Source organism: Marmota monax, unplaced genomic scaffold (genome assembly GCF_021218885.2).
Source record: "Marmota monax isolate L192 unplaced genomic scaffold, Marmota_monax_Labrador192_F-V1.1 WCK01_AAM20220418_F8-fsc00165, whole genome shotgun sequence".
Classification (NCBI taxonomy): domain Eukaryota; kingdom Metazoa; phylum Chordata; class Mammalia; order Rodentia; family Sciuridae; genus Marmota; species Marmota monax.
Window position 1 is genome coordinate 3,432,619 of NW_026693851.1, and position 25,699 is coordinate 3,458,317.

A 25,699-nucleotide genomic window follows, 5' to 3' on the forward strand; every position below is an offset into this window, starting at 1 on the left:
CAAGGACCTGAACAGACACTTCTCAGAGGAGGACATACAATCAATCAACAAGTACATGAAAAAATGCTCACCATCTCTAGCAGTCAGAGAAATGCAAATCAAAACCACCCTAAGATACCATCTCACTCCAGTAAGATTGGCAGCCATTATGAAGTCAAACAACAACAAGTGCTGGCGAGGATGTGGGGAAAAGGGTACACTTGTACATTGCTGGTGGGACTGCAAATTGGTGCAGCCAATTTGGAAAGCAGTATGGAGATTTCTTGGAAAGCTGGGAATGGAGCCACCATTTGACCCAGCTATTCCCCTCCTTGGTCTATTCCCTAAAGACCTAAAAAGAGCATGCTACAGGGACACTGCTACATCGATGTTCATAGCAGCACAATTCACAATAGCTAGACTGTGGAACCAACCTAGATGCCCTTCAATGGATGAATGGATAAAAAAAATGTGGCATTTATACACAATGGAGTATTACTCTGCATTAAAAAATGACAAAATCATAGAATTTACAGGGAAATGGATGGCATTAGAGCAGATTATGCTAAGTGAAGCTAGCCAATCCCTAAAAAACAAATGCCAAATGTCTTCTTTGATATAAGGAGAGTAACTAAGAACAGAGTAGGGTCGAAGAGCATGAGAAGAAGATTAACATTAAACAGGGATGAGAGGTGGGAGGGAAAGGGAGAGAGAAGGGAAAATGCATGGAAATGGAAGGAGACCCTCAGAGTTATACAAAAGTACATACAAGAGGAAGTGAGGGGAAGGGGAAAAATAATATAAGGGGGACAAACGAAAGTCAGTAGAGGGAGCAGAGAGAGAAGAGGGGAGGGGAGGGGAGGGGAGGGGAGGGGGGATAGTAGAGGATAGGAAAGGCAGCAGAATACAACAGACACTAGTATGGCAATATGTAAATCAGTGGATGTGTAACTGATGTGATTCTGCAATCTGTATATGGGGTAAAAATGGGAGCTCATAACCCACTTGAATCAAATTGTGAAATATGATATATCAAGAACTATGTAATGTTTTGAACAGCCAACAATAAAAAATTAAAAAAAAAAAAAAAAAGAAATGCCAGTTCTCAGAATAGTATGGGTTGAAAAACCCTTATCAGAAATATTTTAGGACTTTTTCAGATTTTGGAATATTTGCCTATATGTAACAAAATATCTTGAGGATGGGCACCAACTCTAAACATCTAATTCATTTATTTTTACATATACCTTATACCTGAAGATAACTTTACAAAATATTTTTTAAATGATTACGTATAGGAAACAAAATTTTGTGGTATCATTTTCTTCTGGTGGCATCGTATCAATGCTCAAAAAATTTTGGATTTTGGAGCATTTCAGATTTACAGGTTAGGAATATTTAACTTGTATTTATGTTTTGATATTTAAATATGAATATATAAATTATGTGCAGATTTTGTATGTGTGTTTCAAAACTTTGGTATTGTAAGTAAAGAAAACATTGTTATCTGCGTCTTCAAGGCCAGGATTATGGGTATGTGCCAACTAGAATGTTAGCTAACATTGAAATTCTTAATATTTCATAAAAGGGTCTATGATGGATCTGTTTTCTTTCATCTGCTCAAGGCTTTCCTCTGCTTTTAACATTTCACTGGAAAAATTCTTGATAATTTTTTGGAAAATTGAGTAACATATAAGGATAAAATATTTCAAAGTATATTGTTTAATTGAGTCAGTTTATTTTTTAACTTTTAGGTTAAAATTTAAAATATGATTAATTTTTCTTGAATAATATGAGATACAATCAGGTTGTTGTGATTGATTGATTGATTGATTGATTTGGTACTGAGGATTGAGCCACATCCCCAACCTTGTTTTGTATTAAGCAACTCGGGTCTTGCCGAGTTGCTTAATAACTCACTGAGTTGCTTAGTAAATTGCTAAGTTGCTGAGGCTGGCTTTGAACTCTTAATCCTCCTGCCACAGTCTCCTGAGCTGCTGGGATTACAGCTGTATGCCACTATACCCAGCATTTTGTTTGTTTTTATTATTTTTGAGGTACTGCTTTTTCAAGCCCCCAAAATAGGCTAATTACAATCTAATCTCCACAATACAAAAGTAGCAAAAAATAATAACAATAAAATAAAATAAAATAAAAATAATAGCCACATAGACCCTGACCCATGCTAGGTGCTTAAGAAATGGGATAAATAAATAAAAGACTGAATCATCTTTGTAGGTTAAAGGATCCCAGACATTATCTGGCCTGAGCCCATAGTTTTATAGATAGAATAAAACATGTCTAAGAAGTAGAAATAATATGTTCAGGACAGGGTTGCTTGCTAGTTTACAGAACTGAGTTCCTAGGACAGGAATCCTGCATTTTGGTTTGGTCTTTCCCCCGCTCTCTGATGATATTTTTCAAACTCTGCCTAAAATAGAAGCAAATTCCAACAATTTTTCCTTGGTCTTTTCTCTCCCACAGTTATCATCCTGTAGCTTTGATTTTTTTTTTTTTGGGTATGTCAGGAAGGTCAGCCAGGAGGCACAGCTCTAAAGGCCAGAAGTGGAAGCAGCACATGTGAGGAAATCATGGTCCCTTGAATGTGTCACCGGCAGTAAGCAAGCCCACCATACTGAGTGGCTGGCTCCAGCTAGGGCAAATGCCAGAGGGGTTGATCATCTAGGCAAAAGGTCCAATTCCTCTCACTTATCATTGATGGGAGCTTTCTGCCCAAGGAGACTTTACTAACTCTTCTTTGACCAGAGCACACCCACCCCACCCCACCCCATCTGTCATGAAAACTCACCAGGGAGAACATCTCAAAAGGAGGTTGTCCAGGTTAAAACTAAGTGAAGGGAGCCCAGAGCCAAGGTCTGCTGATGGCCAGCCTCTTACCACCCACAACAGTGCTAAGGTCATTCCCAAAAATCTGACTACTTATATCTCCAGATACAACCTGTAGCCAGAGCCATCTCCATGCCTTGCCTATAAGCTCTAACTTCCTAATTCTTCACCCTGCTTCCATTCTTGCCCATCTTAGTCCAGTTCTCCATACATTGTCAGAGTGAGGTTTTGTTTTTTTTTAAAGAGCAAAATACTTATTTTATTTAAGTGTTAAGACAAACACAACTTAATGCATTTCTTTTTTGTTGTTGTTCTAATGAGTTATATATGATAGCAGAATACATTTCAATTCATTATACACAAATGGAGCACAACTTTTCATTTCTCTGGCTGCACATAATGTAGAGTCACATCACATGTGCAGTCATATATGTACCTAGGGTAATGATCCTTCCTGCCCCCATGCCCCCCTCCCCTCTCAACCCTCCCCTTTGACCAATGAAAGTTCCTCCATTCTCCGCATGTCCCACCCCCCCGCCATTATGGATCAGCATCCACTTATCAGAGAGAACATTCAGCCTTTGGTTTTTTGGGATTGGCTTAGTTCGCTTAGCATGATATTCTCCAATTCCATCCATTTACCTGCAAATGCCATAATTTTATTCTTCCTTATGGCTGAGTAATATTCCATTGTGTGTATGTACCACAGTTTCTTTATCCATTCATCTGTTGAAGGGCATCTAGGTTGGTTACATAGTTTAGTTATTGTGAATTAAGCTGCTATGAACATTGATGTGGCTGTGTCACTATAGTATGCTGATTTTAGTCCTTTTGAGTAGGAGTGGGATAGCTGGGTCAAATGGCGGTTCCATTCCAAGTTTTCTAAGGAATCTCCATATTGCTTTCCATAGTGCTTACACTAATTTGCCATGCCAACAGGAATGTATGAGTGTGCCTTTTTCTCCATATCCTTGCCAACATTTATTATTGCTTGTATTCTTAATAATTGCCATTCTGACTGGCCTGAGATAAAATCTTAGAATAGTTTTGATTTGCATTTCTCTAATTATTAGAGAAGTTGAACTTTTTTTTATATATTTGTTGATTGATTATATATCTTCTGAGAAGTGTCTGTTCAGTTCCTTAGCCCATTTATTGATTGGTTATTTTTTGGTGTTAAGTTTTTTTAGTTCTTTATACATCCTGAAGATTAGTGCTCTATCTGATGTGCATATGGTAAAAATTTGCTCCCAAAATGTAGGCTCTCTTTTCACCTCGTTGATTGTTTTCTTTGCTGAGAAGACGTTTTTAGTTTGAACCCATCCCATTTATTAATTCTTGACTTGATTTCTTGCACTTTAGGAGTCTGGTTAAGAAAGTCAGGACCTAATCTGAAATGATGAAGATTTGGTCCTACTTTTTCTTCTATTAGGTGCAAGGTCTCTAGTTTAATTCCTAGATCTTCGGTACATTCTTGAGTTGAGCTTTGTGCATGGTGAGAGATAAGAGCTTACTTTCATTTTGCTGCCTGTGTATTTCAAGTTTTTTAAAAAAGTCAGTTCATATCTCTCCCATTGGCCTTCCATATAATGGAATAAATACAAATTCAGTACAGTGGTTTATATGTCCTATGTGACCTCACCCCAGCCTGTCCCATCAGTCTGCTCTTTACTTACTCACCACAGGCTACCCACACTGTCCTTCCTCCAGTCTTTCCCAGCTTAGGGAGGATTAGACCCTGCCCTGTCTTTCTCTAATGGCTGCTGTTTATCACTTAGTTCTTCCTCTGAAAGATCTTTTGTCCCCAGCCATCCCAAAGTCACTATAGCATCATACCTTTACTTATTAAGAGTCATTACTCTAAAATTTTCTTGCTGATTTTTTTTTACTTGTTTATTACAACTTATCACAAGGCGAGAAAGGCATAAGGTGGTGGTGGGGGTGGAGTTCCTGGGGATAAATTTGCTAGATATTTTGGCAATATTACCCTGTTATGTGAGTTTTGGGGCCTGAAATAAAAGAACTTCCTGCTGGAACAGAAATCCAAAAAGATGAGAAAAAGTGGCTCTGATTCTAGATGGTACCCCCCAGCGTCTAGAATAGCGCCTGGCATGAGGGCTCTGTGGAGACTGCTTTGAAAAGCGTCCTTTCAACATAATCTCTTTGCTTTTTCTAAGTTCTCAGTATTTAAAATTACTGAATATACGAGGTAGTTGGGTCAGATAAAACGGTAATATAATGTGATCCCTAAACGATATAGAGTATTGAGTCATGGGCAGTTTAGTTCCTTTGAAGCCTAGCTTGGGTTTGGGAAAGGCCTTCTTTACCAGGTATAATGACCTACAATATCTCTTTGTGCTCTCATATGAGGCACTTGTTTCTATGGTAGAAGAATGCTAGAATAGAGCATTTTAACAAATGGTTTGTCATTTGTGGTGGTTCCATGGGACCACTTATCATTGTCGGGAAGGCTGGGTTACTGCAGATAGAACAGGCTGAACTCTGTGGAGACAAAGATGAACTTAGGATATAGTTCAGTTTTCTCAGAGCTCACATGGGTGGGAATGAGAGGACTTGGCCAGAGCAGTCATACTTCTATTCTAGCACTGACTTTGTAATTGGAATCTTGTGTCAATTACTAAGGCCAGGTGAGTGACTCTGCTAGGTGTAAGCCATTTAATAAAAGGTCGTCTTTTACCTCATTTGTAAGGAGAAAAATTATCATCTAGGAGAAAAATTTTGGTAAAGGGCATTCCAGGTAGAAAGAGCAGAATGAATTAAATGTTGAAGGAAGAACATAGAAAACTTAGGGAACAACAAACTTCTCATTGGGCTTCAAGCCAGAGCTCCATGAAAAGGAAAGTACTGGGGAATGTGGGGTACAGGAGTTGCAGGAGTTGAGGCTGGAAAGGGGTGCAGTGAAGGTGTTGTTTAGAACCCAAGCGTGCAAAAAATATAACTTAATTTTATACAACGAGTTAATTTCAGTTTCAAGTCCTTCCTCAAATAATGTGACAGAAACCCAATCTCAGCTATTTTAGGGTAGCCCTCACCTTTCCTTGGGATGAGCTAGGAGGCCAGCCTCGCTCCAGACACGTGTGAAGGTCAAAGTCCTTCAGCACTGTCTTCCACATGTGCATCCCATTGGGCACTTGTGTTCCCTTTTCTTAGGAGCACTGGGAACATTTGTTTCTTCTGCCTCTCTCTAGGTCCAGGAAGACTCTGGGGAGCTATCCCAAAGCTTGCTCAATTAATTATATAATCATTCTTTTTCAAGTTCTATGGGAGAACAGGCTTTTCTTCTGGAAATAAGGTATCAGGAGACAGGCTTTTCTCTCCTGGGCCCTCAGGTATCTATACTGTTATCAATTCTTAACTGCATCTTTTCTCAGCACATTTTTTAGTCTAAAAAAGGTAGAAGTCAGTCTCATAGAATTTAAGCAAAATATTTTTTGCCTTGCTCAGTTTCCTTTCGCACTCTTCAGGGATAGACTTTGGGCTCACGAAAGTCAAGAAGAAACCTGCACACTGTTTTCTCTTTAGCTACGGCAGTGATTTCCTGATTTCCTCATAGCTACTGGAATGAGGAAAAGGATGTGGGGATAAAGAAAATATCTGGAAAATCATTGGTTGATACTTCAAAAATATGATGCTGTCACATGTACATTGTGACAAGATTGCAAATGGATTAATATGACGTGTTATGGGCCTTGGATTTTATCTTTGATGCAATGGAAACAGTCACTGAAGATTACAAATGGAAACAACAAAATCATATTGTTTCCACAGATAAAATATGATGAAAACATGAAGACCTGATTGAAATAGAAGGTCAAGGTAGAATGTTCTTAATTAAGTAGAGGTTGACAAAAGTTATTTTTAATAAATTAAAAAACACTATGCCAAATCTTGTCTTGACTTGGCTCTTTTCTCCTGTAATATCCTCACTAAATAAAAGATTCACTTGATTATCATCTTTCTAAAGAATTTACTCGTAATGAATTTGTAAGTCAGGCATTGTGGGTCATACAGTATCTATAGGTGATAAGCAAGTAATTGTGAAGGAGATCGCCGAATCTTCGGGTAAAATAATAGGGAATGGTGAAGAGCTGAAATGGAGGCTGAACTCTACTTAGTTCTAGCCGATTGTCATGTGAGGGTGCAAAGCAAGCATTAGGATCTTTTACTTTTTAAAATGAGAAATCTGAAGTCTGGATTTTTGTATAGAATTTCCCTAGTATTAGATATTGTCAAGTAATTAAAAATATATAAATATATACATACACAGACTGTAAGCCAAACAAAACAGTTTTTTGTTTTTTGGTTTGTTTTGTTGTACTGGGCATTGAACCTGGGGCCCTACACATGCTAGGCAAGTACTCTACAGCTAAACTACAATCCCAGTCCTTTTTATCTTATTTTATTTTTGGTACTGGGGATTGAACCTAGGGGCACTCAACCACTGAGCCATATCCCCAGTGCTTTTTAAAAATTTTATATAGAGACAGAGTCTCACTGAATTACTTAGGGCTTTGCTAAACTGCTGAGGCTGGCTTTGAACTTGCAATCCTTCTCTCCTGCCTCAGGTTCAAAGCTACTGGGATTACAGGCTTGTGCCACCATGGGCAGCCACAGAACAGATTTTTGAGATCACAGCAGTTGGTACTCTTTAGATTTAGATGAGGGTTTTCACACTTTAGCAATACCACAATTGTGTTATACTTTAATAAGCATAATTACTTGGTGTACTTATTAAAAATTTAGATTTCTAGGACCCTCCCTCCAGAGAGTCTGATTCTATGTAATCTGGCAGAGTTAAGAGTATAAAATTAAACCTTAGTATTATTTGACTCAGGCACTATTATGTTTCAAAACAACAATTGATCATAAGAAAAAAAAATATTGATGGTGCTAAGGATCAAATCCAGGGCCTTGCATGTGCAAGGCAGCACATACCCACTGAGAGACATCCTCAGCTCTCATAAGAGAATTATTCAGAAAATTAAGACCCAAATTCAAGGTTCAGAATAGTAGTTATCAACACTATCAAATCTAATTTCTATAAAATACTCTTTATGCTGCTTTTATTATTCTAAATGGGTTTCATAAAATATAAATTCTAATACATATTTTTCTTTTAAAAAAATTAACATTTTGACTTTATTTTGAGCTGGGGATGATGGCATACTAGATACTGCCTCTCAGCCCACCCTCAGAAGCATGTTTTAACTCCAAAAATAAAACTAACAGCAGCACAAATAATGTCAAAAATAATTTATAAATGTTTAAAAACAATGACTTTGGGCACCAACCCCTTAATGAGAACGCTTGTCTAAAATCTTGGTCTAAACTCCTTTTCTAAGTCTCCATGTTGTAAGGAATGAGGGCAAATGACCACAAGCTAATGTAGGGGTTCAGATGATGGGGGACCAGAGCATTAACCATGAGGAAGGATGGTATTTGAATAACTCCAGATACAGATTTGAGAATTGCTGAAGCTGGCCAAGGTCATTCTGGGAGCATGCATAGGATTCTGGGAAACACCAGAATTTAGGGAGGAGGAATAGTACAGAGAGCCAGTGAACAGGAGACTAAGGGAATGTGGTCACAGTGGAATGAGTTTCAAGAAGCCAGAAGACAAGAGTCAAAGTGACTATTTTAGTTTCAGAATTGGTTTCTGATGAATGAAACTATATATGTGGTATTGTTGTGTATATAAATGCAGAGGACCCAATTTTTTAAAAATATTTCTTAGTTGTAGTTGAACAAAAAACTTTTATTTTATTTTTTTATTTTTATGTGGTGCTGAGGATTGAACCCAAGGCCTTGCATGTGCTAGGCAATCATTGTACCGCTGAGCCACAACCCCAGCCCTGAAGATCTAATTTTGACTTTGAAAATATATGTATTTACATGGTCTTAGCTTGAACTTTCTCAAACTGAAAAGTCATAGTCTGAGTACTTTTTGGACATCTTCAGTTGAATATCTTCAGCACTAAAAAATAAAAGTGCTCACTACTGATCTCATAATATTCCTTCATCTGTTAAGAGCAACTCTTTCTACTGGCTTATTTCCCACCATAGTACTGCCATTCTCCAGATGCTTAGGCTGGAGGTCTTGATCACTTTTTACTTTTACTGTCTACTTGCATTCCATTAATGAGGTCCTGTAGCTTCTTCCACTGTAAATATTATATTTTCCTAACTTTCTATTTTCATTCAGGCCTTTTCCCCCTATATAATTGGAATAGTTCAAGTTCCTTAGTCTTTCTTCCAGTTTACCTTGCCCATTACTGACAGCTAAATCTTCCTCGATCATATTTCTGATTATAGCCATTTTATCTCAGAACCACTGATTGATTGCCAGTTTGTTTTCATATTCCATACATGCCTGAATAGACTATTTTTTCCAGGCACATATGGCCCTTCTTACCTCTATGAAACATATCCCATTCCCCCGCCACACTGGCTTGCTTATTCTTCAAACTTACCATATACTTTTGCCCATATTGCTCATTTTGCCAAAAATACTTTTCCTCCTCTTTTCCACACTCATCAAGATCAGACTTCTCTCATATTGTAACCTAGCTTTTTGTAATGACTATAAGATTTAAAGTGTATCTACCCATTGATCTTGCAGTCTTGATTGTGATAATTTATCCTACAAAATGTTTACCATATTATGTGCACAAGTATGTTTAATACAGCATTATTTATTGCAGTATAATATTAGAAACAACTAAAATAGATTGCACTTTGAAAAAATAGATTCACATATATACTGACAAGGAAAATGGCCATTGCATGTAGACTGTGAGTCCATTTTTAAAAAACTAAGCATGTGTTTGTATTTGCCCATGTGTATATATGCATGTATGAAATCTGAAAATATATATGCAAAAAGTTGAATAAGTGTTTATTTGTTATGTGTATGTGTGTGTGGAGGGGGATAAAGATGTGAAGGACTTTTTAAAGTACTTGGCCCAAAGATGTTAGCATTTTGCTAATATTGGGTGATGTTCACTACACTATTCTTTGTGATAATTTGATACATTGTTCATAGTGATAATTATTTAATAATTTTAAAATAAAAATAAAAACTGGAGAAATGCAGTATTAGATTTTAAATATGTGTCAAGTATGTATTGGTATTTATTATCAATTTGCATGTCTTTTTGCAAGTAAGCCTCATTGAATTTAGTCTGTATGTGGTTGCACACAGCCAGCAAAGAAGAATTTAAGTGAATGACATAATGCTTTTTTGCAATTAAAACTGAGTCAGTTTGACCTATTTTGTGTAAATTATTAAGTGAGATGAAGTTGATTCATTTTTATGTTCTTATTTTTACTGGAGACCAAAGAGACATAAATTTTGTTTGTTTTATGGTGATCTAGGTGGAGCTGACTTTAAACTGAACATCAGTTTGGAGGAAGAAATGACCACGTAATTAAACATTTTTTTCTTACTATTGTTTTGTTAACATTTTCTGTATCAGTCCACTTATAGTATCTTTCAAAACTTCGCAGTATCATAATAAAAAAGTAAATTTTTGAGGAGAACAAAACCCATTATTAGGATTCAAGGGGTATGCATTATAGAATTTTTTTTTTACATATTTTTGACTTGTAGAGTGTATTTTGACATTTTACACATACATGGAGTATAACTTCTCATTCTTGTGGTTGTTTTTAAAGAAAAATATTTGCTGCACAAAATGAACCAAAGTTAAGATTAAGCCTAAATTAGATTTATGTCTGCACTGGCAAAGACAGAATACATACACAGGGAAATTAGAAGAGGACAAGGTAGTCTTTTAAAATATAATTGAATTAAGAATCATTATTTTTAATGACTTTGTAATTATTCAGTTTTTTTTCTTGAGTGCTTTCAATCATGACATGATAGATCAACCTAAAACACTTTTTTAAAGGCCAACATCTAATTCTAAACAATAAAACATCCCAAAGGAAATAAAGTCACTCTGACCTAACACAGGGAAACTTTTTGTTAATGATTCATGCATCATGAAGTTTACCTCCCAGAACAATTTATAACAGATGTCCAAAGTTATGTATTAGTGAATCAGAATGATTGTATGTTATAATCTAAATGATAGGTTTAAGGAAAGTGCAGACAGTTGACATACTTGATTCTATTTTGAAAGATGAGAAGCAAATACCTCCAATTATTTCTGTGAAGAAGAACTGTTTTTTTTATAGGGAAAACTAGAATGTCTTGGTTGTTTAAAATGTTACATTAGAATATATTACTGACTCTCAAAACAAGAGCTCTACTTGTTAAATGGGATTTCATTTAGCTCTTTCTTGGTGTATCATTAACACTTTGATAATAATTAACCCAGAGTTACCTATTAACTAAAGTTTAGTTTTCTGATTATAGATTCTCTGACAAATAAATTGCAAACTAGAAGATAGAGCTTGAGGGGAAGATTTGTCTAGCAAGATTCCTGATGGGTTGAACTCAAAATTGTGAACAGTGACATCAGGGACTGTTTATTGCATGGCCATTTTTACAGCTTCTACATGGCATGCATTATTATTAGAAGACAGCAAGTAGAGAACTTTTAAAAATGGGGAAATTGGTATCCTGTATCCTTTTTAGAATGTTTTCCTTTAACCTAAAAATTAATTTTTGCCGAGTGCGGTGGTACACGCCTGTAATCCCAGCAGCTTGGGAGGCTGAGGCAGAAGGATCGCAAGTTCAAAGCCAGTCTCAGCAACAACAAGGAGCTAAGCAAATCAGTGAGACCCTGTCTCTAAATAAAATACAGAATAGGGCTGGAGATATGGTTCAGTGGTCAAGTGCCCCTTAGTTCAATCCCTGGTGCCAAAAACAACAACAACAAAATATTTATTGAAACCCAAGAGTTATTTGCTTTTTGAAATGTAAGAAAACATTAATTCAACATTTATAGATATCGAGCATCTGGTTTTATTTTTTATTGTTGAAGTTTAAACTGGAAGAGCTACTGTTTGGTTCATTGAACATTTTAGGATAGCTCATGATTGTTGATAATGTCCAGTTGCATAGATAATATAAAAATTCCTTTTATTTTCAGTTGTCAATTAACATCTAAACTCTGTTAGACTAATAGACCAAAAGGCCAGGGGACCACTTCCCTATCTTGGTTTCACTTTTTGACAAGTTCTGTCACTTCTATCCGTCCTATAATGTGCAGAGACAACTCCAGAGGCTTATTGATCAATGCTGATCTAATAAAAGTAGTCAAGACTATAATGATGCATTTCTCTGAGGTCCCAGCACACATGATCTTCCATAGTAACTGACATTCTCTCAGTGCTTACTATGTGCCAGGCACTGGTCCAGGTATATTCACACAATACTGCATTACTATTGTTACCTCCATTTACCAGTTAGAAAACTGAGTCTTGGAAAGATTACTAAGCAGCTTGATGAGATTATACTGCTGTTAAGTAAAAATTTAGGGTTTAAGCCAAAGAGGAAACCATTTTTACAAATTCCTTGATATTGACCCAGAGATAGTTGGATGCTGACCATCAATTCTGCTTGTTACAACCCCTTATTATTTGTTAAAGATGAAGAAATGCCCAGAAAATTAAAAGTAAGTGAGTAGTCTGTTTGGGAAAGATGCATTGATTAGAAAACAGAGTATGTGCAGTCTTCTTGTTTTTCAGGTATGCCTATTATTATAGTGGAATCGGTGCTGGTGTGCTTGTTGCTGCTTATATTCAGGTTTCATTTTGGTGCATGGCAGCTGGAAGACAAGTCCACAAAATTAGAAAACAGTTTTTTCATGCTATAATGAAGCAGGAGATAGGCTGGTTTGATGTGCATGATGTTGGCGAGCTTAACACCCGACTCACAGAGTAAGTACCTAATTGTATTCTTAACTCCGACATGGGTCTTATCCTTAATGAAGTGAAATAGATGTCATCAAATCTGTTAGGAGGTGTTAATGTATCACTCATAAGACTAAGTAGCAACCATATCTTATGCACCTTTTTGTTCCCAGTCCCCTGGCAAGCCATGAGGGAACCTGCATGACTAGCACTGAATGAGGGATTAGACTTACCAAAATCAAGAAATACTCTGAGAATATGCAGAAAGCAGCATACAGTACAGCACTAATATCACACCTTCTAGGGCAATTTCTAAGCTACTTGAAATTTTTGCATTGACAATTTCTTAAGTATACCATCTCCATTTCCTAGGGTCATCTGAATTACAGCTTCTTGTTGTTAATGACAGTTTGTTTTTTTTTTAACTAGAAACTTACACCCTCCCAAATAAAACAAGCCCATACAACAAAGCCTCTAGATGTAAATTAATATACTCAACACCAAACAAAACGGGATTCAGGAAAAAAAGTTCTGGGTGTACAATTCTGACATTTTCTAACATTATCTGTTCTTTCAGTGATATCTCCAAGATTAACGAAGGAATTGGTGACAAAATTGGAATGTTATTTCAGTCATTGGCAACATTTTTCACTGGTTATATAATAGGATTTACACGTGGTTGGAAGCTAACCCTTGTGATTTTGTCCATCAGCCCTGTTCTTGGACTGTCAGCTGCTCTCTGGGCAAAGGTAGGTAAAGACTATACATCCAGATTTTAAACTGTTCCTACAACCCCATGGAAGGATCTTTTAACCACGATAGCACTTATTCTGAATTTTATACTTGCTTTCAAATATTCTGTTCACAATCGGCAGAATAAGCTGATCCACCTCACTGAGTACTAACCCTTGCCAGGACTCCATGATGTTCTTGGCCATGTGAGAATTTGGGAAAGAGATAAAAAAGATGGAAGTGGCTTTTACCTCTCATCCTGTGCCTTCATGAAATATACATACTGAACTCCAAAGATCTGCGTTCTGTAGTGAACAATGTAGTGAACTCACTCACATTAAACTCACTGTAGTGAACAATGCCATATTCAAGTTCAGTGAATGACACGTATATTCTATTCAGCTAACATTTTCAATGTTAATAGTTTTGGTTTTGTAGACTTTGCTTACTTAGTAAATTGATATTACAGTTTTTCCATCACTATGAATGGTTCTGTGTTTATGCATATTCAGATCCATTGTTAGAATAATAATTTAAGAAAATAGATACTTTCAAGCCTTAGTTACACATAAGTTCTTAGCTTTCAGTTCTCTCTCTCCCAGTCATGAAGGCAGAGCAAGAAAAGTGGTCCTCCCAACTCTGCACAGTTCTTCCAATGATTTTTTAAAGCTCGTTTCCCAGTTTGATAGTGGTATTCATTTTACAAACTGATTTGATGTAAAACTGGGTATGCAATAAAGAGATTGGCCCATTATATAAATTTTTGTTGGGTTCCATATAATGTGGAGAGGGTGCTACAAATTTTTATACCAAAAAAATGTAAGTAATGGAAGACCAACCACAGCCATGCTTGACACAGAGTAAGTTAGACTGTAAGTATACTTTTAGAAATTTCCCCCTATGGGATAGATGTTGTTTTGTTCCTGCAAACCATAACTGCCATTTATTGAACATCTGCTATGTCAAGCAAATACACATGTTATCTTCTGAAGCATGGGTCTTATCTTACTTTATGAAGGAAGAAATTAAAGTTCTGAGGACTCTGCCAATTTGTTGCTCAGAGTTATGCAGGATTTAAATGGTGTTCCTAATGGTTATCAGTTAGCTAAAATAGTTGGTAAAAGTTTCTTGTTGTTAATTGATTTTTTTCTGTTTACTAGGACATTAAGCAAGTTAGATGCAAACTCTTTACATCAGTCATTGATTGAAAAACTACTTAAAATCTGTTAATATCTAAGTTTGGAATACAGACCATGATTTAATATTTTAATAATTAATTACCTATTGCTTCAGATACTATTTAAGCAGGAGGAGGAGCCTTAGGCTACTTGCTGAGACCTAAATTATAAACTCTATTCTGAAATAATCTTTTGTTATGATTTTCAAAACATTTCTTAAAGCATCTGATTATCAACCACATTAAAAAAATAAATATTTACTAATTTTGGAAGCCTTTTTGTCCCAGTGAGCATGAGGCTCTCCTTTGCAACTCAGAGATACAAAAGCAAAAGGCAAGAACAGGAAGGGCTCCAGTCCCAACAAACAGCTTGGTCTGGGAATTGTCTTTGTAGCTGTATGCCCAAGACCCTATTCCCCTGACCAGAGATACTGGGGCAGCTGGAGAGCAGAAGTAGGGGTAACTACCACACTCTTTCCCTACCAAGAGATACTGCAAGTCCTGGAGAAACCACTTTCACTTCCTCAGAAAGTGGAAACGGGAGCCATAAAGATCCCAGCAGCTCCAGATAAACCAAGCTGACCAAAACACTACAAAAACTCACAAATGTAGGTCAGAAATACCTTGCAAAACCTAAAGAGGATAACTACCTGCTAAACTATGAGAGTTAAATAACAGACAACAGCATCTTCTAATAGAAAAAAATGTCCAGGATGCAATAGAAAGTCACCTATCATATCAAGAATCAAGGGTATTACAACTTGAATGGGAAAATAAAACTGAAAACAATTTGTTGGCCCCAACCCTGAGATAATGAGATATTGGAATAATCTAACAACAGTTTAAAACTAGCTATCATAAAAATGCCTCACTAATCAATGACAATTTCTTTTGAAGTAAAAAAAAAAAATCCAACCAACCAACCAAACAAAAAACAGCAAAATGGAAGTGATTAAAAAGATCAAAATGAAATTAGAGAACTGATAGACACAATAGGAATAAGAATCATGCTGAGTGGATACCATCTATGTAAATAAATGGGAATGACAGAATTGAATCAGGGAACCTGGATGTAGAATAATAGAATTCATCCAGTCTGAAATAGAGAAAAAGAAAATCGCTTCAGGGACCTGTGGGATCATAACAATAAATCCAAAGTTCATATTATCATCAGAGTTCCAAAAGAAAAGGAGAAAGAGAACAATGGAGCTAACGTAAATTTGAAGAAGTCATGGCTAAAAACTCCACCCCCCTTTTCTTTCTTTTCTTTTTCTTTTTCTTTTTTTTTCCTTTGGTACTGGGGATTGAAATCACTGAGCCACATCCCCAACCATATTTTGTATTTTATTTAGAGACAGGGTCTCATTGAATTGCTAAGCACCTTGCCATTGCTGATGCTGGCTTTGAACTTGAGATCCTCCTGCCTCAGTCTCCTGAGCCACTGGGATCATAGGCGTGCACCACCATGCCCTACAAAACTTGCCATTTTTGGTAAAAGACAAACCATTAGATGCAGGAGGCTGACCCAAAACAGGATATACTCAAAGAAATTCATGCTATGGAACACAATTAAACTACTGAAAAACAAAGACAAAAAAAAAAATCTGGAAATAGCCAAAGAGAAATAACACATTACCTATTGGGGAACAACAACTTAGATGATAACAAATCTCTCCTCTGAAGCCATGAATTCCAGAAGGAAAGAAGCACAATATTTTTCAAGTATTCAAAACCAAATTTTTCAAAACCAAAAACAAAATAAACTATCAAGATAAATACTAGATCTGGTAAGATTGTGCTCCAGAAATAACCAGAATGTAACATCAGTAAGAATAGTTTGAGATTAAAGAAAATTGGAAAATATTTTCACCAGTGTACCTTTTGTTGAAGACTGGCTAAGTAACATTCTTCTAACAGAAAGAAAATGATAAGAGAAGGGATATTGGAGCATTAGCAAGAGATAAGGAACAACAGAATGAGCTGAAGTATGGACCTATACAATAGACTTTACTTTTCCCAGTGAGATTTATAAATCATATTGATGGTTGAAACCAAAAATTATGAGTGGTGAAATGTTACCAGTAGACTCTTATGAGTCATATATGAATATTAATAAAAGTCCTAAGCACCATATTAGCAAAACAAATCCAGCAATGTATAAAAGAATTACACATTATAAACAAATAGGATTTGTTGCAGCTATGTAATACTGGTTTAATGTTTGAAAATCAATCTTTGTAAGCTACCATAACAACAAACTAAACAAGAAAAAACATGATCATATAAGTTGACACAGAAAAACATTTGGCAACATTCAACACCCATTGATGATAACTCTCCGAAGTTAAGAATAGACGACTGGGGCTGGAGTTGTGCCTAGCATGTGTGAGGCACTGGGTTTGATTCTCATCACCATATATAAATAAAATAAAGGTCCATTAACTAATAAAAATATTTTTTAAAAAAGAATGGAAGACCATTACTTCAAATATGTAAAGATCATCAACAAAACCCCTCAGCTAATATTATGCTTAATGGTGAAAGACTATCTTCCTCCTAAGATCAGAATTAAGTCAAGGAAGTCTACTCTCACCATTCTTTTTTAACAAAGTGCTACAACTTCCTAAGTTAATGCATGCAGTTAATGCAACTAGTTGAAAACATAACACCTTTTACAGTCATTAAAATTAAAATTTGAAACTTAACCACTTAAATATATAGGTTCTGTGTGCTGAAGATTATTCAGTGCTGATGAGAAAAATTAAAGACCAAAAATGAAGAAACATCATGTGTTCAAGAATTAGAAGACAACACTTAAAGAAGTCAGTTCTTTCCAAACTGACTTCGAAGTTTGAGACAGTTCTTATAAAAATTCAGTAAGGCTTTTTATAGACAGACAAGCAAGGCTATTCTAAAAATGTATATGGAAAAACATAGGCCCTGGAGAACTAAAGCAATCATGGGGGAAAAAAGAGGAAAAAGTCCACCTGGTATTAGGCGTACTGTATAGTTAAGAGTCAACAAGACAGTGCGGTATTGGTGAAAGAATAAATACACAGATCAATGAAACAGAATAGAGAACTCAAAAACAATTATGCACATGTGCCCAGCTGATTTTTGATGCAGGTGCAAAAGTGTTTTAATGGAGGAAGGGACAGCCCTTTCAACAATGGTTCTAGAGTTTAATTGGACATCCATAGGCAAAATAGCAACAGCCTCAACCTAAACTTTGTATTTCATAGGAAAGTTAACCCAAAATGGATCACAGATTTAAATGTAAAAACCTAAAGTTGTAAAACTTAGAAAAAACATAGGGAAAAATATTTTGGATGTAGGACTGGGCAGAGTTCTTAGACTTAACACCAAAAGCATAATCCCTATTTGGAAAAAAAAAAAAGATAAATTAGACTTCACCAAAATTTAAAGCTCTTCCTCTGTGGAAGCCTATGTGAAGAGAATGAAAAGACAAGCTACAGACTGGGAAGGAATTATATGTGAACCACTTATCTGACAAATAACTACTATGTAGGATATAAAGAACTCTCAACACCCAATTAAAAGGAAAAACTATAAGAGAAAGAACAAAAGACATGAAAGGACATTTCAGGAAAGGGGCTGTAAAGATGGCAAATAAGCTGTTGTTCAGCCGCATCGGTCAACAGTGAAATGCAAATTAAACCATAATGAGATACCACTACCCATTTACTAGAATGGCTAAAATTTTTAAAAAGTGAAATGCCAAATGCTGGAGAGACTACAGAGGAAACCAGTTGCTTATGGATTGCTGGTGGGAATGTAAGATGGCACAGCCACTGTGGAAAACAGTTTCACAGTTTCTTACAAAACAAAATTTGCAGTTACCATATAACCCAGCAACTGCATTCCTGCATTATTGAGAGAATAGCCTTAAGCTGGAAACAATCCAGATCTCCTTTAATAGGTGAATGATTAAATAAACTGGTACGTACCTACCATAGAATATACCCAACAATTAAAAACTGAAGTACTACTGATTCATGCAACAACCTGGATGAATCTCTAGAGAATTATACTGAGTAGGAAAAAAGCCTATCCTAAAAGGTCATATGCTGTATGATTCCATTTATATAACATTCTTAAAATGGCATAATTATAGCCATGACAATAAATTAGTGGATGCCAGCATTTAGGAATGTTGGGGGAGAGGAGAGGCAAGGGGTGAGGGCAGAGGTGACTGTGATTGTAAAAGGTAGCAGGAGGACAGACTCCTTATGATGGAATTGTTCTTCATGACTGTGACAGAAGTCACATAAATCTGTATTAGTGATAACATTGCTTAAACTAAACATGACATACATGCATGAGTGCATGTAAGATGGTAGATGTGAATGATATTGTTGGGTATTATCAATAAATTCTTGGTTTGGATCTTATTCTGTAGTTTTCAGGATATTGTTATTGGAGGACACTGGATAAGGAGCAAGTGGGACCTCGTTGTATTCTTTTTACAACTACATCTCACCTTAAAATAAAAAAATTAAAAATAAAACATTTATAAAAAACAAAGACTACTTTTTTTGTAAGTGGGAAAATGGGATAAGGATGGTCACAATTATTATAGTAATTCTAAATACTCCTTCTGAAGGATAACAAAACTGTATATATAAGACTGACTGAGTCTCTCTCTCTCTCTCTCTCTCTCTCTCTCTCTGTGTGTGTGTGTATGCGTGTGTGTGTGTGTGTGTGCGGTGTTGTGGTGGTGCATCGAACCCATAACCTCAAATATGCTAATTATGCACTCTACCAATGAGCTAGATCCCCAACCCTTTAGACTTATGTTTTTTCTTTTTTAGTTGGAGATGGACATAATACCTTTATTTTATTTTTATATGGTGCTAAGGATCGAACCCAGTGCTTCACATGTGCAAGGCAAGCACTCTACCACTGAGCTACAGCTCCAGCCCTAGACAGCTTTCTAACTTGTAGAAATAACGGTTTCATATATCTCAAACTAATACCTATTAGGCTTTATTAAGAAACCATCAGACTTTGGAAAGGGATGGTTAGTGATACTTTATATAGTTTTATATGGGTAATTAGAATAATGGAAGTGTCACCTACTTTTTATATTGGAAGAATAGTAGAAGTTAATTTTTAATATCCTTGAGAATAGGTTTGAGAGTTTTGTTCTTTTGACAGATATAATCTATTGAAAAGACACTTAATAAAGATCCTGTCATGTTCTTGTCTGCTTAGGAAGGTCATAGAAGGAGAAAGGAATTCATTATGGTACTTGATATATTCATAGTAAATTAAAATAGCATATTTTAAAACTCCAAAAATATTTCTTGATAACACTTCTGTTGTTAGCTGCCTAAGCTGTGTCAGTGCAGTGCTTCAAGGGGAGTGGAGAAGCATTGTTAAAGCATATTATATGAGCCTCCTCTATTCTGCAGGCCTAGATGCTCAGGGATGGCTCTGACTAGTCTCATAAGTTTGTGAATGATTCAGAAAAGTGTGTTAGACCAGCTCTAGGAGGAGGGCTCAAAGTCAGGAAGGTCTAGTGAATCTATGGGATATTGTTTGGGTACTGAAGAAGACAAGTACATGCAGCATGACATCTGCTCACAGAACATCATTAATAAGTGTTAATCACTTTCATCTACCCATTCCTGTGTCTGTTATAGCTCTACTTACTTGCACATCAGGAAAGGAAGAAATGCACTGTTAAAATCAAAACAACTTTGATCTTTTCAGGCTAAGAAAGAATAGACTGATATTACTTACATTAATGAGCTTAAAAATGACTGTGAATTACCTGCTGAAAGAGTATAATACTGTTTAATCAGAATTTTATTATAAATTGGTTATGTGTAATACTTATTTAGATGGTTGACCACTTTGGCATTCCTTGTGCAAGCAGTAACCTTCATCTGTACGAATTGATTCAGCTTTCCTAATAGTTCATGTTAGCAGCTGGTTTCAGGGAGAGATTCACACTAGGCTTTGAAGCTAGTGGACTCAGGCTTAAATCCTGGATATTCCACTATTAGCAAATTAATTAGTTTCTCATGTTTCCATTATATACAAAGTGGGGGAAATAATACTTATTTCACTGTGCAACTGAGACAAATAAATGAGATCTTGTGCATATAAGGTAACCAGTAATGTTCTGTTTACAGAATAAATGCTCATAAATCAGACAGCAAGATCAAAGAGCTTCCAGGAAATAAAGACCTCCCTAGTGGCTGAATGTATTGTTTTTCTAACAGCAGAGGAAACTCTGTACTTACCTAGCATGTGAAACCTTCCTGAAGTCACTTGGTCCCCTGCATTCCTCTAGCCTCCTGGAACTTAGCACTTCTTAACCAAAGTATCAAAAGCAGTTGCTTTAAACACATATCATATTTCCTTGATATAATATCTGTTTCTATATTTGTTTATGATTATAGTATGGTATACATTTTCTGAAATTTAACATTGCCCAAAAGTTCCAGTTATAATTATGTCAATGAGGTTTTCATTGGGAAAATAAATTTTGTAATCAATCTAATGTACTAAAGACAGTCACAGTTCATAGAGATTTTGAGGTGGTTTACAGAATGAATATGTATTCTAAAAAATGCAACATCATGACCAAAGACAAAAGAGAGATTTTGTTCTTAACATGCATTAATCTACAAACAGCATTTGTGTATATCTGTTTATTTTTACTTTGCAAAAGAGAAAGATAACTTGTTAAAAATTTTGAAGTATCTTGAATTGCACTTTTAAACAGATATTATCATCCTTTACTGATAAAGAACTCTTGGCATATGCAAAGGCTGGAGCAGTAGCTGAAGAAGTCTTAGCAGCCATTAGAACTGTGATTGCATTTGGAGGACAAAATAAAGAACTTGAAAGGTTTGAGTTTCTTTTTAAAGTTGCTATAAATGTTCAATTCTGTGTCATCTCATATACCTTTCATCTTGACAGTGTTAATTATAAGAGTTTTTCCTAATATAAATGTATTTCCTTAAATATCTTAATGAATACATTATAGCATTGCTAATATTCTGGAGAAGTTACAATTCTAGTTGCATTCTTTTTATATCTGTTAATTCAAAGAGTTTTCTATGGTTTTATAGGTGGACAGTGATATAAAAATAATTTACTAAGTCTGAAATGTATTTTATATCTCTGATTTTTTGTTTTTGGTCTATCGAGCTAATTCTTGATTCTGTAAGATTGAATATTTCCTGTAAAGTGTACAGGAACATTTTAGTCTGTGGTTCATTCCCTTTTTTATCCAGGCTTCTACTTAGATGAATATGCTCCATAATTTGGAAGATAAAAATGTAACCAAAAACAAATTTTTACAAAAGCTCAAAATCTTTTTTATTATGTGCTGTTTACTGTTTTCCTGTGACTGTTCTCTTTTATTAGCTTTCGAGAGTTTAGATAGTAATTTGTTGAAATTTATAACATTCACCAGATCCATTGATTTCTGAGCAGTGAGAGACTTTCTTTAAAATTTAATGGATACTCTAATATTCTGATATAATTGTTTAATGTTTTTTTACACACAAATTAAATATATTGTTTTGGGTATATCATTGTATGGTAAATCCATAAAGGGAATTTTTAAAGTCAAAACAATGGTTGCTCCTGGTGATGAAGTAATGTTGTCTGATAAGAGTAGGACACATGGCCCAGGAGTCTCTGGCTCTGGAAGTGTTCTGTTTCTTGACCTTAGATATGATTGCATGCATAGTCACTGTAGAATTGTTTTTATACTGCACACATTTGTTTGTTCATATGATGTATTTTATACCCACTAAGATAATGTATGATAGCTAAGTATCAAAGTTCAAAGGAAAACAACATATGTGTTCTCTTTTGATTTTTGCTAAGGATTTTGCTTTTGATTTCAATTGTGTCTAACGAATAAAATGGGAAGTCTTGCTTAATGGCCATGCCAACATTCCATTGAATAAAGCCCATACTTTCTTGGAGCTTAAATTTTTACAGGAGGAAGGGAAGGGTACAGACTACAAATGAGCAAGTATCTACTGCACCAGTTGGAGATAATATTATTTGGGAAAATGATGAGAGAATCAGAGGGGGTAGAAAGACATTATAGATTTTTTAAAATTCCCTGAAAAACAATCAGTCTGTGTGTTGATGAGGATGAAAAGGAAAGATTTAAGTATGGTGGTCAGGGAAGCCCTCTTCAGGAGGTTTCATGAAGGCTGAAACTTATGAGATGAAAAAAAGCCACCCACGATGGGAATAGGGATGGATGGGTTGGAAGAAGAATCTTCCAAATTTTCTGAGGTGCCAAAGGTTTTCTGTGTTCTAGGAAATATCATAAGACGTGTGATTAGAGGACAGAGGAGTGAGGGAAATTTGATGTGGATAGAGGCCAGAATGTGGGGATCTGTAGGCCACAGAGAAGAGCGAGGACTTTATTCCATGGGCCTGGGGAAGTGGCTGAGGGTACTAAACAGAAGAATGACCATGTTGTTTTGACCTGGTTAATGGGTGAGAGCAGATAAAGGGTGGGATCAGGGAGACCAGTGGAGTGCTGATACAGCAGTCCCAGGAGTGGAATTATTGTAGCCTGCTCTAGAGCGGAGACAAGAGTGACAAGTACCTAGATTTGGGATTTAATTCGAAAGCACAATGGATAAGACTATTTTTAGAACAAACATATTCCTTCAGTTTTCTCTCTGGCTCTTTTTCTCTTTGTCTCTCTTTCCATATGGACTAGCAGTCAAAGTCTTGGTATGATTTTGTCTTCAAAATAGCAGATACAGGAGGAAATTAACTATCTTGGAATGGAAATTTAATCCTAATTGTAAACAAATGTAATAGAATCATTTTGTTCTTCTTAATTTAATAATATTCTTCTCTCTTATGTGTGCTTTGCAAATATATTTGTCTATTAGTATTATTTTCCATTTGTTTAACCAAGATTATTCCTCCTTTTAAGCATTTACTTTCATCTTTGACAAGTATTTTCATAATAGTTAAGAAGAAGATTTTCTAAATATTAATGTTTTGCTATATTCAGTTCATTTTAGGAACTTCTACCTTATTATTCCTATGCTAAATCTTTTAATGGATAAATGATATTAAAATCTGGTTTTATACTGACTGACATTTTATAGAAAAATTAACAAAGAGCCTATGTAAAAAGAATATTGTTTATGTCAGCTCTCTCCTCTACCCCCTTGTCTTCATTTAGCTTTTATGGTGTCTAAATTATTTTCTTCCTGTTGTTGCTTTTTCTTGTGCAAATGTTTCCTCTGGCTGCATAGGACAATAGCACATCAGTGAAATGGTTTCTGCATTAGTCTCAGTAAGCAAGAATGGAAAAAAAGGAGATGGTAGAGTGTGAGTCATAAGCATTAAACCTCCTTAATGTAATCATGTGTAACTTATGCCAAGTAGTACCTTATACCTCAGCTAAACTCAATTCCTAAAGTGGGAGATATACACATACTCTGCAGAAGCATGTTGTAGCTGGCAAGATAAGGATGTTCATATTTTATCACTATAAAGTTCCATTTAAATTTGCTCTTTAGTGGATGTAATCATCATATAGATTTCATCTGTCATACTTTTGTAATGATAAAGTGGCTAGTTAAAAAAAAAAGTAGTCAGAAAGGCCAGAAAGGAGATGGTTAGAGTGTGGGTTATAAGCATTAAATTTTCTTAATGTAATCATGTGTAATTTATGGCAGATGGTACTGCGTACCTCAGCTCAACTCCTAAAGTGGGAGATATATACACACTTGTGTGTGCCACACCCCCGAACCCTGAAAAGGAAACATGTTATAACTGACAAGTTGAGGATCTGCATATTTTATGACTATAAAGTTCCATTTAAATTTGTTCTTAGTGGACATATAAATTTTATTTGGCATGCTTTTATATTTGTGATAAAGTAGTTGTTTATAAAAAGTAGTCATAAAGACCAGAGAGAATGCATGCTCATATTGGTCAGAGGTCGAATTCTGCTGTACTAATGAAATGAATCCTTCAAAGAAAACATAATACTCTGTAACATTCAGATACTGGTGTATTTAATGGACCAAAGACTCCCAACTCTGAATTCTGCCAATAAGTTTCTTCATTTCAATAGCCTGAGTTCCTTTCTGCAAGGCAATACTCTGGGTTTTGATGGGAGGTCTGACAAAAAGGATAAAGACAACTTTAAGGCTAAATTACCATTTGTCCTATTTCTCTAATAATTTTACCTTGTTTCTATGTTTGTAAAGTTTTGTCTCTTTCTTTAACTCTTGGTCCTATTAGCTTATCTCCATATCTATCTTCTTAAAGCAATTTTTGTGTGTTTCTTTTAAATGAAGGTAAAATTATAGGCACTGTCTCCTTTTGCTTTAACATCAAAAATTGTCCACTCTTTGAAGGTTTAAAGTACTTTAAAGCCTGTTAAGCCATTAGAATTGAAGAAAGAAAATGTTTCGGTGGACTCCAACATTTTTCATTGTTGTTTACGTTTGCTTGCTTGTTTTGTATGTAACTCCTTATATTTACGCTAAGAGGTCTCATGGGAGTTCTCCAAGACATTGTGCTGTGCATGGATAGCAGGGCTATAAATGTTGAAATTTTTATTTTTCTTAGCCCTCATAGCCGGAAAGCCTTGGGTGGCCCAAGCCACTTACCCCTAGCAGCAGGCAGCCATGGCATGAAAAATGTTGGAAGAAAAAATATAGGCAATGTGTAGAAAGAATAAAAGAAGGGGACACTGATAAATACTGGAGGAATATTATATATTTTTAAGCCTCGATTAATTTTTTTGGTCAGTGACTTTTAAAATAGATATCTATGAAAACAAGATAAATTGTATAGCTTAAATGTAAAAGTATTACATGGCAATTCAAAGCAGGCAAAATCTCTCACACATGTAATCTCCCAGTTGATCCTTCCAAGAGTACCAAAGGGAGGCAGGCTAGGGAGCAAGTTGTCCTTAAGGGTCAGAGATTTAAATGACATTCTTGTGTTTAGTACTTTCTAGAACTATGTCTCCATTTTATTAATTAATGGAAGAGGCATGCAGATTCTGAAGGGAAGGCAGCTTTTTTCACAGCTTCTTATTTTGTTTTGTGTGTAAAACAGTTCATATCCTGTATGTTT

General features: G+C 35.6%; 1 protein-coding gene across 2 annotated transcripts in view; it reads left to right on the top strand.

Moving 5' to 3' along the window:
• Abcb1 (ATP binding cassette subfamily B member 1) overlaps positions 1-25,699 on the top strand; it is a 181,514-nt gene that overhangs the window by 118,715 nt on the left and 37,100 nt on the right. For both annotated transcript variants that reach the window (XM_046462454.2, XM_046462453.1), the window contains exons 5-8: positions 10,222-10,270; positions 12,505-12,696; positions 13,247-13,418; positions 21,336-21,460. In XM_046462454.2, coding sequence (XP_046318410.1) covers positions 10,222-10,270; positions 12,505-12,696; positions 13,247-13,418; positions 21,336-21,460 — 538 coding nt within the window. The remainder of the gene's footprint in view (positions 1-10,221; positions 10,271-12,504; positions 12,697-13,246; positions 13,419-21,335; positions 21,461-25,699) is intronic.